The sequence below is a fragment of the Sus scrofa genome, chromosome 15, assembly GCF_054392235.1.
Source record: "Sus scrofa isolate SSC_HxYL_T2T_F1_AM1 chromosome 15, Sscrofa_HxYL_maternal_Yorkshire_Landrace_v2.0, whole genome shotgun sequence".
In the NCBI taxonomy this organism is placed as follows: domain Eukaryota; kingdom Metazoa; phylum Chordata; class Mammalia; order Artiodactyla; family Suidae; genus Sus; species Sus scrofa.
The window spans coordinates 45,237,436-45,254,240 of NC_139397.1; the positions used below are offsets into that span (position 1 = coordinate 45,237,436).

Consider the following 16,805-nt stretch of genomic DNA (forward strand, 5'->3'; position numbering starts at 1 on the left):
CAAATCTGACTAGCATCCATGAGGACGTAGGTTTGATCCCTGGCCTTGCTCAGTGGGTCGGGGATTTGGCATTGCTGTGAGCAGTGGTGTAGGTCACAGATGTGGTGTGGATCCCAAGTTGCTGTGGCTCTGGCGTAGGCCAGCAGCTACAGCTCCGATTCCACCCCTAGCCTGGGAACCTCCATATGCTGCTGGTGCAGCCCTAAAAAATAAAAAAATTAAAAATTAAAAGCAAAAAGAAAAAAACACACAAAAACTGATTCAAAAGATATTCGTTATCTGTTATATATATGTGTGTGTCTTCAGATCATGACCTAAAATCCATTCTTCCATTTAGTGGGGATATCTGGTAACTGATTTGAATAATTATTTTTATCCCATTTCTGTTTTAGTTATCTCTGTAAGTTATTCAATGTAGAAATAAGAAAAATTTTAAATTATAGTCAAACAATAAACTGAAGTTTAAGTAGTTTAACAATTAGTATGTCACCCCCAACCCTGACCTCAAGTCTATAAAACTCCAAGAGGACAGGATAGTGAAAGGTATGTGAGCTTACACTCAAGCATCTGAAGTTTATTACAGAGCAGTTCCCTTCCAGACAAATCCTTTTATAAGTTCGAAAGGCTTCTTTATTTATTTATTTATTTTGTCTTTTGTCTTTTTAGCGCTGCACCTTTGGCATATGGAGGTTCCCAGGCTAGGGGTCGAATTGGAGCTGTAGCCACTGGCCTACGCCAGAGCCATAGCAACACGGGATCCAAGCTGCGTCTGAGACCTACACCACAGCTCATGGCAAGGCTGGATCCTTAACCCACTGAGCGAGACCAGGGATCGAATCTGCAACCTCATGGTTCCTAGTTGGATTTGTTAACCACTGAGCCTGACAGGAACTCCCAAAAGGCTTATTTTAACTAAGCTCTTCAACTAACTCAAGACCTATGAATCAGAGAAGGGATGGGCTGAACCAAAAGGAAAGGTTTAGGAGTTCCTGCTATGGCATTATGGGATCAACAGCATCTTGTGAGCACGGGGACGCAGGTTCTATGCTTGGCCCGGCACAGTGGGTTAAGGATCTGGCTTAGGTCGAGACTGGTTGGGATCTGACCTCTGGCCCGGGGAACTCCATATGCTGCAGGGCAGCCAAAAAAAATGAAAATTAAAAAAATATTTTAAAAAATAAATAAAAATTTTAACAACCATACTACTTTTGATTATGTTTAAAAATATCAAGAAGGAGTTCCCTGGTGTGGGGCAGTGGGTTAAGGATCTGGCATTGTCACTGCAGTGGCTCAGGTCACTGCAGTGGTGCAGGTTTGATCTCTGGCCTGGAAACTTTTGCACACTGCACATACAGCCAAAAAAAAAAAAAAAAAAAAAAAATTAAAACAAAATCACAGGATGACCTTATAGCTCCTAATGTTCTTGTCAAATTTCCTCCTTTACTCCTAAACATCCGCAAATTTCACCTTTTTAAAAGACAAAACAAGTTTATAAAAGTTTAGCCCAGACAGATTTCCTAGGGGAAGAAAAGTATTAGCTTTGGATAGAAAAGGCTCTTTGAGGTCTGGGGTGGGTGACAAGCATACAGAGGAGAGATCTGGGTACCTTGCTGTTGATGTTAACATCGATGTTGGGAGGAGGGGATGGCAAAGAACTCTTCTCCACCTCAAGATGTTTGAGCTTCTCTGAGGCATCTTTTAATGCTGAAAAAAATGTCAAAAGAGCTGCTTAGTCTCCAGGCTGTCAGAGCCCTGTGATGGTGTAGAATGAAGCCTCCCCCCTACCAGTCCAACACCAGTTACCATCAATTAAAGGTAATAATCCAGGAGTTCCTGTTGTGGCTCAGCAAGTTAAGAACCTGACTAGTATCCATGAGGATGTAGGTTTGATCCCTGGCCTTGCTCAGTAGGTTAAGGATCTTGAGTTGCCATGAACTGAGGTGTAGGTCGCAGATGTGGCTCTGATCTGGTGTTGCTGTGGCTGTGGTATAGGTGGCAGGTGCAGCTCTGATTTGACCTGGGAACCTCCATATGCTGCAGGTATGACCCTAAAAGAAAAAAAAATGTAATAATCCAGATCAACACCACCATTATTATCTGATAATAATCCAGATAAATAGAAATTCTTTCCATAACCAGGTAACTCTCCATTAATTTGATTAAGAGTTAATCTAAACAGGAACATTGCCCTGTATCTGCTCTGATTCTAAAAAGCTGCCAGATGGAGTTCCCTCTGTGGCACTGGTAGTTTTTAAAACTCTTTAGCTGATTTTAATGCACAACCCAGACTGAGAATCACTAATTCAACATTAATCTCAAAATTTCAAAAACGTCCATACTTGTTTATTTACTTAATTGCCACCTCATGGTTTTCTTATGTTTCAAATTATTTGACATGAAAAGTTTAGCATGGTGATGCTGGGACCACAATATTTTAGCTTATGAATTGTTAAATTAAACTGTTGAGTTTGGGTGGTAGGGGAGAACTCGTGGGAATAAAGCTTCTTTTGCAACTTCTATTCGGGTGAAAAACATCCTGAGATTCCTTTTTTTTTTTAGTTACTATTTATAACTACTCACCTAAGCCAACCAGGATTTTCAAAGAAAATACAGAATAAACTGGATACCGAGATTATAAGATTTTCTTTCTTTCATTTTTGGCCACACTGGTGGCACATGGTAGTTCCAGGCTAGGGGTTGAATCAGATCTGTAGCTGTTGGCCTATGCCACAGCCTCAGCAATGCCAGATCCAAGCTGCATCTTCGACGTACACCACAGCTCACAGCAACACTGGATCCTTTGACCCACTGAGAGAGGCCAGGGATCAAACCTGAGTTCTCATGGATACTAGTTGGGTTTGTTACTGCTGAGCCATGACGGGAACTCCCATAGACCTAATTTCTTAACATAAAACACTCCATTTTCATTGAAAGCTCTGAGCAAATGTTGTTAAGTTTGAATTGAATATGTTTTATTATTGAAAACCACACATGATGCAAGAAATTTCTTCTGCCACTTCAATAGCATTTAAGCTCTGCTGGAGTATCATCTGCAATTAGAGTTCACTGACTGTAAGGTATCTATTTCTGATGCATGGCAGAAAGAGTTAAAAAAAATTCTTTCCCTATACTGATTCCAAATCTGCTTCCCTATACTTTCAAATTGCTGATCCAAGATTCACCAACAGAGTGAGATAAAATGAACTCTTTGATATAACAGGCTTTCAAATATTTGAAGTTTTTACATCTCATTTGGTCTTTCTTTTCTAGGCATTCTAATATGTTCCCCCAAAACCAATACAATTTCCTAGAAAGTATGTACTAAATAAATGTTGTCTGTGAATGTACCACTATTGCAGCACTGAAAGAACTTCTAAAGCTTTAAAAAATTCATATAATGGACATAAAATGAAATACAAATAAAGTCAATATTGGCATCCTACAAAGGAGACAATTTTTATTTTAACCCTGAAAAGAAATTAAGCTAGTCCTGTTTCTGGCTGAACGAACTGAAATACTGATGGCCTTGGTTTGTTATATCTCATATCTTTCTAGTGACAAAGAGTGATCATTTCTAACAAGAGATAGGGTCCAGGGCTGTGAAAACTGGAAAATAACCAAATGAAATTGTTCGCAAGAAAATATATGAGAAATATAGGCATTCCTTGGATATACAGTGAGTTTCCTTCAGATCACAATAAAATAAGTCATGTGAACTTTCTGGTTCCCTGGTACATATAAAAGTTATGTTTGCACTGTAAATGTGCTACAAGTCTACTAAATGTGCAAAAGCACTATGTCTAAAAATATATATATACCTTACTTTAAAAATACTTTATTGCTAAGCAATACCAACCATCATCTGACAATGTAGGGTGGCCACAAAACTTCATTTTGTAAAAAACACACTATCTGCAAAATGCAATAAAACAAGGTACACCTGGAATAATGGAAATGTTTTCTTAATCTAGTAACTGACTACTACCTTTAAAAAAATCAAATTAGAACACAATTCTGAAATTATCAACATAATAAATCAAAACTAATTTTTGTTCCCCTGATCTCAGGCTCACAAGCATAATTTAAATATGGTAGATGTCAATTTAAAACACCTTTGATGTATCAGAGCATCTGTTCAACTGTGTATTTTTAGTGGTTACTTAGGGAACAAAATAACAAATTTTTAATGCCAATTACCCGTAGTACTTTAGCATGTTCTATTAACCAGAAGTGCTGTGTAACTTTTCATTAACACTTCTTCCTTCTAAATTACTATATACTATTTCTGTATTTTTACACTCTTCAGAGGCAACAGCAAACTCACTGGCAATTTCCCTAAGCTGTTTAAAGATGGCATCTCATCTGAGCAATAGAGATCAAAATTGGCAAGAGCCACATAAATATAAGCTGCTTTTAAATGAACACATGTTACACTGAGATTCAACAGAAAGCTCCTGTTTGAAGACAATTTATGCTTTAATATCAAACCAAACTCACAAATACATAGAAATTTTTAATGTGCAATTTGTTTCCTTTTAACTTTTTAAAAGGTTTAGGAAAGCAGCATTCTTTCTGGATTATTTGTGTAGGTTTAGGCAAACAACTGCCCTCATTATGCTACTTTTTATATGCTAACAGAATGGCCAAACATTTATTCACTCTTATGCCCTAGAAAATCTTTAAGGAAACTTTTTTTCTCTTAATTTTTATTCAAGAAACAAAGAAAAAAGAAGATTTGGAAATTCAGAAATGTTTAATGACTTATAAATGATACAAATATTTAATAGTCTCAGTTATGTGATCTTAAATATTTCAATGGACCCTAAAGCCAAAAAAGGCAAGAAAGCATAACTATTCTACATTAAAAATTCAAATTCAAATATTACATAAAAGACTCTTAGAAGAACTGACTTAAATAACTCATTTCAAAGGGAAGTAAAATAGGAGTTGCTGTCGCGGCACAGTGGAAATGAACCTGACTAGGAACCATGAGGATGCAGGTTCAATCCCTGGCTTTGCCCAGTGAGTTAATAAGGATCCAGCACTGCTGTGAGCTGTGGTGTACGTCGAAGATGCAGCTCAGATACCGAATTGCTGTGGCTGTGGTGCAGGTCGGCAGCTATAGTTCTGATTCAAACCCTAGCCTGGGAGCCTCCATGTGCCGCAGGTACGGCCCTAAAAAGAAGAAAAAAAAAAAAAAAAGGGCGATGGGAGGTAAATTAGAGAAATGCCATCGATATTACACAGAACATTTACTTACTCCCATATTCAACTTCAGATTCCTCTAGTCCAGTCTGCCTGGGGGCTGTGCTGATTTCATCTGATGCTTGGGATATGTCCAGAGTGTCAGCTGCCCCAACTACCTCATCAATGGTTGTTTCTGGTAAGTCTGGACTATCTAGCAAGTCAATCTTCAGAGGCAAGCTGTAAAGGTAACAGAAAACTTACTTAGAACAAGGAGTTCATTAGAAAAAGAATTTAAAATACTGATAAAAGTATTTGTCGGAAAAAAACAATAAACAAAAAACAAGTTCATAGGACAGAGTACCAGACAGGAGAGAGCAGCACTTAAACAAGGAGAGAAGCCTGGAAGACTACAGAAAGTTCCTGTCAAGTAGAGCACTGACCAGGGAACACGTGCAAGAAAACTTCCTGAGCCTGGGAAAAAAACTACCCAAAAGGATTTCCTCCCCTTGCCAGGCAGGGGAAAGAGCTAGTGGCACTCATACTGGGCCACAATGTCCCCTTCCACAGACAGAATGAAAACCACGCACTTCAAGGGTATTGAGTATTAGGAAGGTCTTACTCCAATAGTGGAAAATAATTAACCCAGACTGAGCATGGCAACAAATCCACTTAATATATCATAAAAGACCTGAAAAGATCAAACTGTTTACAAGTAATATAACTGCATCCCAAAACAGAGCTCAAGAAGATTCAAGAAGATTCTCAGAGGAACACAAAATGATCTGACATCCAACAAAGTCAATTTCACAATGTCAGGCATCCACTCAAAGATTACCAGGAATGCAAAGAGGCAAAAAAAGACATCCTCTACTAAAGAGAGTAATCAATCAATAGAAACTGTATTTCCATATGTTCAAAAAGCTAAGCAGAAACTAGAAGATATAAAAAAAAAAGACCCAAATCAAACATCTAGAGATGAAAACAATACCTGAGATGAAAAATAAATTGGACGAAATCAACAAATTAGACTTTAGAAGAGATACTAAACTTAAAGGCATAGCAATAGAAACTACCCAAAATAAAATACACACAGATAAAGGAATCTCCCCAAAAGAAAAGAATATCAGTTAGCTATGGGACAACTTTAAGCAAACTACTGTATAAATAACTAGTCACAAAGTTAGGGTGGGAGAGAAGAAATATTTGAAGAAAAAAATGGGTGAAATGTTTACAAATCTGATAAAAATTATAAACCAACAGATCCAAGAATTTGAACAAACCCTAAACACAAGAAACATGAAGAAAACTACACAAAGCACACCGTAACCACACTGCTTAAAAACAATGCTAGGGAGTTCCTTTGTGGCGCAGCAGGTTAAGTGTCTGGTATTGTCACTGCAGTGGCTCAGGTCGCTGCTGTGGTACAGGTTTGATCCCTAGCCCAGGAACTTCCACATGCTGCAGGCGAGGCCAAACAAAAACAAACGAACAAAAACTTAGAAGCAGCCCCAAACATTATATGTTAAAAGGAATAAGATAAGAATGAAAACAGACTTTTTTTTTTTTTTTGTCTTTTTATGGCCACACCCGCAGCATATGGGGGTTCTCAGGCTAGGGGTCTAATCAGAGCTGTAGCTGCTGCCCTACGCCAGAGTCACAGCAACACCAGATCTGAGCCATGTCTGTGAGCTACGCCACAGCTCACAGCAACGCTGGATCTTTAACCCACTGAGCAAGGCCAGGGATTGAACACACGATCTCATGGTTCCTAGTCGGATTAATTTCCCCTGTGCCACGATGGGATCTCTGACAGCAGACATCTTATCAGAAGTAATGCAAACTGGAGAACAGTGGAGTATCTTAAAAGCGCTGAAAGAAGGAGTTCCTGTCATGGCTCAACCTAGTTAACGAATCCAACTAAGAACCAGGAGGTTGTGGGTTTGATCCCTGGCCTTGCTCAGTGGGTTAAGGATCTGGCATTGCCATGAGCTGTGGTGTAGGTTGCAGACGAGGCTTGGATCTGGAGTTGCTATAGCTGTGGTGTAGGCTGGCAGCTACAGCTCCGATTAGACCCCTAGCCTGGGAACCTCCATATGCTGCAGGAGCGGCCCTAGAAAAGGCAAAGACAAAAAAAACCAAAAAACAAAACACGCTGAAAGAAAAAATCGTATCAACCCAAATTTTATTATCTAGTCCAAAAAGCTAGATAACAAAAGGAAAACCAAGGTACCTACCAAAGAAAAGCAAAAAATGTATACGCAAATGTTCATGACACCATTATTCATAACAGCCAAAAAGTGGAAACTCAAATGCCCATCATCTGGGAAATAGATAAAGAAAATGTGATATTACCCAAAAAATGGAATAATAATCAGCAATAAAATAAGTGAAGTACTGACAAAGGCTATGACCCTTGGAAACATAATATTAAGGGGAAAAAGCCAGACACCAAATACTACATATTGTGTGAGTCCACTTCTATGAACTGTACAGAATAGGTAAATCCACAAAGACAGGCAAATCTCCTCCTCTGTGGAGAGGAATGGGAATTGACTCCTGTGGTATATGGTCTTAAGAATCAATATTAAGGACTGCTTTGACATCCTGAGCCTCCTAGGGCCCCAAAGGCCCAACTATGAGTTTCCCTGCTCTCACCAGATACACCCTCCCAGGGAAAAAGATTCCCCATCAACTGTACCAGCTGCATCCTACCAGGTTCTTAACCTAACAAGTTTCACTCTGCCAGCCTATGAAATTATTCAGACGAGCTAATCACATCCTCCAGTAGGAACCAGAAGTCAACTCATTCTCATGTTGCTATAAAGCCCTGTCTCCCAAAGCCCATGTTTGTTCACTGCTCCCAAGTAAACATGTATGTGGCCTCACCATTGTGAGGTTTCCTTCTCCCTTGTCTAATAAACTGCTGTATATCTTATTTGTCCAGTGCTGGGCATTATGTATTTGGCCTTCTTGTAGTACTGAGGGTGGGAATCCCTCTCTCACCAAAAGGGTAAATAAATGATGAGCAGAACAACAGGTAATAGGTATGGGGTTTCTTTTGCAGGGGGTGGGGGACAAAAATGTTCCAAGGTAAAATTGTAATAAAGGTTGCAAAATTCTATACATGTGCTAAAAACACTAAACTGTCCACCTCAAATGGGTAAATGGTATGGTATGTGAATTATATCTTAATAAAAAGAAAAGACAAAATCATCATCATTCATACAAAGGAATTCATTACCAAAAGGCCAGCACTAAAAAAATGTTAAAGGAAGATATACAAAATCTATAGGCAGAAGAAAAATGAACAATGTATTATGGGATCTAAAACAAACACAAAAGTAAAATTCTGGACAAATGATAGTAAGAAGGCTGGGAGGGGAGAAATGGAAGTACACAATTATAAAGTTCTTACACTATACATGGAATGGTATAATACCCCTTGAAAGCAGATTACGATAAATTAAAGTTGGACACACTTAAGAAACCATTAAATTAAAAAAAAAAAAAAGCCAGAGTTGTTAAGCTATGGAGTAAGAAAAGGGAATAAAAGGAATTTAAAGAAACACTTGATCGAGAGTTCCCTGGTGGCTCAATGGGTTGTCACTGTGGTGGCTTGGGTTGCTAAAGTGGTGCAGGTCTGGGGTTTGATCCTTGGCCCTGAGACTTCCGCATGCAACAGATGTGGCCTACTCCCCTGCCCCCTAAAAAGAGAGTTCCCATTGTGGCTCAGTGGTAACGAACCTGACTAGGATCCATGAGGGCTCAGGTTCAACCCCTGGCCTCGCTCACTGGATTAAGGATCTAGTGTTGCTGTGAGCTGTAGTGTAGGTCACAGACGCAGCTCAGATCCTGCATTGCTGTGGCTGTGGCACAGACTTACAGTTCTGATTTGACCCCTAGCCTGAGAACTTCCATATCCTGCAGGTGCGGCCCCCCACCAAAAAAACCCAAAAATATCAAAACAAAAAAATAAAATAAAATAAAAAAACACCCAAAACCCAGTTGATTAATGAAAAAAAAAAAAAAGAGGAAGATGGGAACAAGAAACATATGGGACAAAGAGAAAACAAACAGCAAGATAACAGACTCAATCATATCAATAATCATGTTTAAAGGAAATGGTATAAACATATCAATTTAAAAAAATTCAGTCTCCATAGCAATTGTCAAAAATTGCCAATGCCAACTATATTTCAATTCATCACAGAGGGTTACTGGGAAAAGTTTACAATTAGCAATAACCACACCTTGGATAAACCACACTGCCATTGCACAAAGCTGAAACATTCCAGTTTTTGAATGCAGAGTTTATCAGTAGAGATTTAAAAAGCAAAACCCAATTATGTGCTGCTTACACAAAACATAATTTAAATATAAAGAAAGAAAATTAAAAATAAAAGGATAGAAACAAATATACCATCATAACACTAGTCAAAAAAAAGCTACAGTGAATATAATGTTACCAAAGTAGAGTTTAGAGCAAAGAATAGTACTTAAAATGAAGATGGTCATATCATAAGGACAAAGGGGCCTTTTATTCTATTTTATCTTTGCTTTTAAGGGCCTCACCTGTGGCATATGGAGGTTCCCAGGTTAGGGGTCAGATCAGAACTGTAGCTGCTAGCCTACACCACAGCCATGCAGGATCCGAGCTGCATCTGCAACCTACATCACAGCTCACGGCTATGCCAGATCCTTAACCCACTGAGAAAGGTCAGGGATTGAACCATATCCTTTCTGATTTTGTGTTCCATCACTTACTGAAAGGAGAGTATTGAAATCTTCAGCCATAATTGATTTGTCCAATACTCTGAAGTTCTTTCAGTTTGGGCTTCATGTATTTTGAGGAGCTGTCATTAAATTCATAAATAATTAGTATGGTTATGTTCTCTTGATTAAAAGGCCCCTTTGGGAGTTCCCATCACAGCTCAGTGGTTAATGAATCTGACTAGCATCCATGAGGATGCAGGTTCAATCCCTGGCCTTGCTCAGTGGGTTAAGGATCTGGCATTTTAACAGTTTCTGAAAGAACAAGACATTCAATGCAATTCATCAGCTGTGGAAAAGCTTAAAGGTCACAGACATTTGATCTTTTTTTTTTTTTTTTTTTTGGTCTTTTTGCCTTTTCTAGGCCCACTCCCAGGGCATATGGAGGTTCCCAGGCTAGGGGTCTAATAAGAGCTATAGCCACCGGCACACGCCAGAGCCACAGCAACAGGGGATCCAAGCCCTGCCTGCGACCTACACCACAGCTCATGGCAAGGCTGGATCCTTAACCCACTGAGCAAGGCCAGGGATCAAACCCGCAACCTCATGGTTCCTAGTCAGATTTGTTAACCACTGAGCCATGATGGGAACTCCAACATTTTATCTTTTTGATCTAATACCAAGTTAGGGCAGAGGAAAGAAACTGCCACTCTTTCATGCTTTCCTAGAGGAATGAAGGCCAGATTTTAATAATTTACCCTGTGTTGCTAAAGGGAAAAAAACTCCTTTGAAAACTGCTACAAAGGATAGTAAAAACAGAGAAAGAGAACTTATTTGCAAGTCCAGAGATCTGTGTCCCAGCCCCACCTCTGCAACCACCCTGTCAACTGCAGACAAGTTACTTTACCTTAGTCTTCAAAATGTGTTCTACAGAGGCTGAAGGGTTCCACAGACTTGAGTGACTTAGATAAGTGGAAAATGTGGTAGTTTTGGTCTCTCTGTGGTAACTCTCTTATGGGATTTTATTTGGAATTTCCAATTTAATTAGAAGGGTTTCTTGGCTAAAACTTATTTGGAAACCACTGGAGTAAAGGTCCTTGGGGTACTTTTCATCTATAAGAATCAATTAACATAAAACCTTCTACTGGGCTAATCTTTAAGTCTTTTTGTACAGGTCTAACAGTTATCTTCCCTAAGTGTTATCAGTGTAACTTGTCAGCCTTTTTTTCAAAAAAACAAGGAAAACAACATCAGGAGTTCCTGCTGTGGTGCAGTGGGTTAAGGATCCTGCATTGTCTCTGTAGTGGCAGGGGTTCAATCCTCAGCCCAGTGCAGCGGGTTAAAGATCCAGCATTGCTGGATAGGTCGTGGCTGTGGTTCAGTTTTGATCCCTGGCCCAGGAACTTCCATACGCCATGGGTACAAACAAAAAAAAGGGAAAAGAAGGGGGGTGGTAACAAAACATCCATCAGAAGAAATGGTGGGAAGTTCCCTTTGTGGTGCAGCAGAAACGAATCCCACCAGCATTCATGAGGATGTGGGTTCTATCCCCAGCCTCGCTCAGTGGATCAGGGATCCAGTGTTGCCATGAGCTGCAGTGTAGGTCACAGATGTTGCTGTGGCTGTGGTATGGGAGCAGGTGTAGCTCCAATTCGACCCCTAGTCTGGGAACTTCCATATGCTGCATGTGCGGCCCAAAAGCAAAAAAAAAAAAAAAAAAAAAAGACATGGTAACAAGAAGAGATGAAACAAAAATGGGCAGAATATTAGAATTTGTTGAAGCTTGTTGATAAGAATGTTACAGTTCATTGTGTTATATAATTTTGAAATTTTCATCATAAATTTAAATATGTATATTTTTATTTTATTTTTGTCTTTTTGCCTTTTCTAAGGCCGCTCCCACGCCATATGGAGGTTTCCAGGCTAGGGGTCGAATCGGAGCTGTAGCCACCGGCCTACGCCAGAGCCACAGCAACACAGGATCCGAGCTGAGTCTGCAACCTACACCACAGCTCACGGCAACGCCAGATCCTTAACCCACTGAGCAAGGCCAGGGACCGAACCTGCAACCTCATGGTTCCTAGTCAGATTCGTTAACCACTGTGCCACGATGGGAACTCCTTAAATATGTATTTAAAACCAATATTTTTGGACAAAAGAACGAGATGTAGTGGAAGTTCATCTCTAGATGAAAGAGAAAAAAATTTTTTTTAACTACACATCATGTGTCTTAGTCTATTCAGGCTATTTTAACAAAAATACATAGACCGGGTGGCTTGTTAACAATGGAAATTTATTTCTTCCAGTTCTAGAAGCTGCAAAGTCTTGCCAGGAGATATGGTGTCTGGTGAGGGCTCTCTTTTTAGTTCAGAGACAACTGTCTCTTTGTTATGTCCCCACAAGGCAGAAGGAATAACAGAGTCCTCTGGCATCTCTTTTGTAAGTGCACTAATTCCCTTCATGAGGGATTAATCCGCCTTCATGAAATCAGCTCCCAAATTAGGGATTCAATCTCAATATACGACACAAATTTTGCGGGGGACACAAGTACTCCGTCCACAGCATTCAAAAATAAGATTAAAAACTTAATGAGCAGTTCTCTGGTGGCACTTTTAAGGCTCTGGCACTTTCACTGCTGTGGCTCGGGTTGCTCTGAGGTGAGAGTTCGATCCCTGGATCAGAACTTCAGCATGCCCCGGGCATGGCCAAAAATAAAAACTTTGTGAATCAGAAATAAAACAGAAGTCCATATGTAAAAGAATACTGAATTGTTTCAGAATTTCTGAAAAACAATAGTAAAAAGTTTCCACAGTATGTGTTAAACTGTGTCCCACCCATCCACCTCCAACTCCTATGCTGAAGTCCTCACACCCACAACCTCAGAACAGGATCTTCTGTGGAAAGAGGATAGCTGCAGATGTAATTAGTTAAGTCAGGATGAGATCACACTGGTAAGGCAGACACTTAATCCAGTCTGAATATCCTGATGAAAGGGGGAAATATGGACACAGATATACACACAAGAAAGCCATGTAAAGAAGAAGGCAGAGATCAGGTGATGATGCTGCAATCCAAGAACTACCTACAAACCAACAGAAGCCAGATGAGAGGCCAGGAACACATGCTTCCTCACAGCCTTAGAAGGAAGCAGTCCTGCTGACGCCTTCATCTCTGGTACTTCCAGCTTCTAGAACTTGAGACAAAAGTTCTGTTGTCACCCAGCTGTAATGCAGTCCTGTGAAACTAATAATCTCACATTTGAAAGACTTGAGCAGGACTTACTAAAAAGAACCTGAGAGCACCATGTTCTCCAGGCCAGAAAACACAAGACACAATGGACACAATGGAACATTCTGCAAGGGCACCCAACAGACAGGAGGGCACTGACTTTTCTCCTTCTTTTCCCAGGAGAACAGGGCAAACTCACATCAAGTAAATGAAGACTCTCAAAGAACCTGTGCAAGAGTGGAATGGCATCTTACTTTGTGGTAGGAGACTGCTAAGCATCAGAAACCACTAGGACTAGGTCAGGTATGGCATTGGGAGAGCTCATAGCAAAACATGATGCAGGAACCTCTACGTTTGATATTATATGTAACTACATTTCCCATGTAGGGAAAAGCACCTTTTAGTATGGAGAGGTTCAAATTCTGTGAGCTGACTGCAGCTTACCTCAATAACCTGGGGGAATAGCCAGCAGTTGGACAAGCTACATTTACAAGTGGCTGGCAGAACAAGATTGCAGATTCCCAGAGGCCAAATCTGGAATTAAGTCACACATCAAAATGTGCGTGAACAGGAGTGGGTGATAAAACATTTAAAAATCCATGTATCTGTAAGGATAACCTGACCCCCTTGCTGTACAGTGGGAAAATTAAAAAAAAAAAAAAATCCATGTATCTACTAGTAAAAAAAAAAAAAAAAAAAAAAAAAAGTATTTCCTTTATTGGTGAGAGGAAAGAGTGAACCTCTCTTTTACAGAACACCATTTCATATTTGTAGAAAGAAGGACAGAATTGGAGTTCCCATTGTGGCTCAGCAGAAATGAACCCAATTAGTATTCATGACAACTCGGGTTCAACCCCTGGCCTTACTCAGTGGGTTAAGGATCTGGTGTTGCCTTGAGGCTAGGCAAGGCTACACACCTGTGGTGTAGGTCGCAGATGGGGCTTGGATCCCGAGTTGCTCTGGCTATGACATAGGACTGCAGCTACTGCTCTGATTTGACCCCTAGCCTGGGAACCTCCATGTGCCGCGAGTGTGGCCCTAAAAAGACCTCCCCCCTCAAAAAAGGACAGAACTGGAAAATCATCATACTGTAAATAACAAAATAAACGTGATTGATTTAGGTTAAAATTATCAATGGATGCTAAAACTACCAGATAAAAGACTTTAAGGAATAGAATATCCGCTCAGTCTTAAAATGACACTTTACAGATTAAGAGGGAAAAGCTGCTTTTACAGAGAAATCTGGTGGACATCAGATCACCTTAATCAGAACACAAGTAAAATATTTAACCTCAACCTAATCATCAGACTCCAATCACACAAATATAAATTGAGAGATATTCTGCAAAGAAACTGGCATAGGCTCTAAAAAACGTCAATGTCACAAAAGGCAAAAAAGGCTGGGGAAGTTTTCATGAGTAAAGAAACATGAAAAACTGGAATTCCTGTTGTGGCTCAGAGGGTTAAGAACCTGACATAGTATCTGAGAGGATGTAGGTTCAATCCCTGGTCTCCCTCAGTGGATTAAGGATCTGGTGTTGCTGCAAGCTGCGGTGTAGGTCGCAGGTGCTGCTCAGATCTCACACTGCTGTGGCTGTGGCATAGGCTGGCAGCTGTGGCTCCGATTCAACCCCTAGCCTGGGACCTTCCATATGCCATGGGTGTGGCTGTAAAAATAAAGGCAAAAAATAGAAAAATAAAAGAAACATGCAAAACTAATTGAAATCTTGATTAGATCCTGAATCAGGTAGAAAAAGATCTATAAAAGGTATTTATTGAAGCATGGAAAAATCTGAGAATAGGCTATAATAGTTTTAGGGAGTTTCATGGTGGCTCAAAAGGTTAAAGATACGGTGTTGTCACTGCTGTGGCTCAGGTTTGATCCCTGGCCTGGGAATTATTATATGCCACTGGTGCAGCACTGCCACCCCCTGCCAAAAGATAATAGTGTTATAACAATGTTAAAATTTCTGAGTGTAATAAATAATTACATACAAGGATGCCCTTGATTTTTGGAGATACAGGCAAAGAGAAAGACTAAGGGATATGGTAATATAATATCTGCCCTGCTATCCTCAATTAGCTCAGTGAAGAAAATATGTCAGCAAACAGACAAAACATTGACTGGTAGCAAATCCAGGGAGAAAGGGCATACTCATCTACCAGTCTCTCAACTTTCCTGTAGGCTTGATGTTATCCAAAATTAAAAGTTAGGAGAAAAGAAATAAATGTATGCTCTTCCCTTGAGCCGGAAGTTAAGTCTAGCTTGAGGTCCATTCAGTGTAACTCCATCCAAGAGACAAGTGCACCAGGGGAAGGTGGCCCAAGCAGTAAGTGTGTTCGTGGGCAAGAGGTGAGCCGGGAACAAGAGAGAGAAAGAGTGCTGCAAAAGATGAAATATGGAGTCTACTGCCTAAGATGGGAACTGATGGGTTCTGTGATCACTGATGTGTGGCACAAAAAAACTAGTACTTATATTCATGCCATGACACCTAGCTGGTTACAGTAGCATCATTCACATAAGACTTTGCCCCCTTTCCTCCTTCTTCTTCCTCAACCATGAACCCATATCCCCCATGGGAAAACGTGGGAGAAAGTGAAGATTAAAAGAGCAAACCATCACCACCTCCATGGGAATGAGAAGGGGGAAAGAGGAAATCTATATGTTGGGTGGAAGATCAGAACTGACGTTCTATAGTTTAAAACTATGCTTTAATTACTAAAAAATGATCTTTATATGTACGAATGATAGGCTAGAAAGGGAAAAGAGGAGTTGACCTTGTATAGACTATAGATGAATACAGTAATTAAAATTAGAAAAATTAAGCAGAGAATTCAATCATTTCCAAAAAAACAACAGTGCTAAACTCTTAGCAATGAACTGGGACTCAAGCCAGGAGCAACTCAGGGAGCTGAGAGTGGGAACATGCACCACGGTCAAAAAATCCAACTACCTGGAGGAAATGAAACCTGCAACACTCCCCATGAGGCAGTGAACAAGAGTCAGACCCACTATTTGAGACAGGGGACTGTATCTTCTAGATAGGAACAGAGACTGAAAAAGCCACAAGCCCATTTCTTCAAATGAAAAGAAAGCTCCTGCCTGCCATGAAGGGAAGAACAGAAGTATCTGTGCAACCAACAATCAAACGACCATATCCTGGTGCAAGGACTGGAGGCAATTTTCCTGAAAGGTTTGACTGTAAGACCTTCTTCAGAGCTGAGGATTTCAGAAAGTCAGGCGAGGCATTTCAACACTGCCTTACCTTTCTGGTAAGCATGGGAAGAAGGAAAGAAGAGAAACCCAATGAAAGAAAACAAGGCAAGTTGAACTCACAAAAAATTACAAAGCACACAAAGAAATTTGATGTAAGACAGATAACCAAAGGAACCCAAGGAACAGGAGCATTTACAGCTGAGGAAGGAGAGAGGATAATACAGTCCTTAAGAGTTTAAAAATTGTACATTAAATGCGCTGAAAGATAGAAAGGACAGAATCAATAAAACAGGGAAGGAGCTTATGTAACTATAACAGTAGATTCTAAGAAATGAGAAATTGAGTTGTTAAAACACTCAGAAGGGACACATTAGACTAGAGAGAGTTAAAGAATTGCTGAATTAAAAGATAAAAATTAAAGGAGTTCCCATTGTGGCTCAGTGGTTAACGAATCTGACTAGGA

General features: G+C 40.0%; 1 protein-coding gene and 1 pseudogene across 12 annotated transcripts in view; both read right to left on the bottom strand.

Annotated features, from left to right (window-relative positions):
* Positions 1–16,805, bottom strand: part of EPB41L5 (erythrocyte membrane protein band 4.1 like 5) — a 137,041-nt gene that overhangs the window by 38,460 nt on the left and 81,776 nt on the right. For all 12 annotated transcript variants that reach the window (XM_084999617.1, XM_084999616.1, XM_084999614.1 and 9 more), the window contains 2 exons: positions 5,261–5,424; positions 1,607–1,704 (listed from right to left, as the gene is read on the bottom strand). In XM_084999617.1, the coding sequence (XP_084855743.1) occupies positions 1,607–1,704; positions 5,261–5,424 (262 nt within the window). The remainder of the gene's footprint in view (positions 1–1,606; positions 1,705–5,260; positions 5,425–16,805) is intronic.
* LOC146395813 (U4 spliceosomal RNA) lies at positions 9,342–9,470 on the bottom strand (annotated as a pseudogene).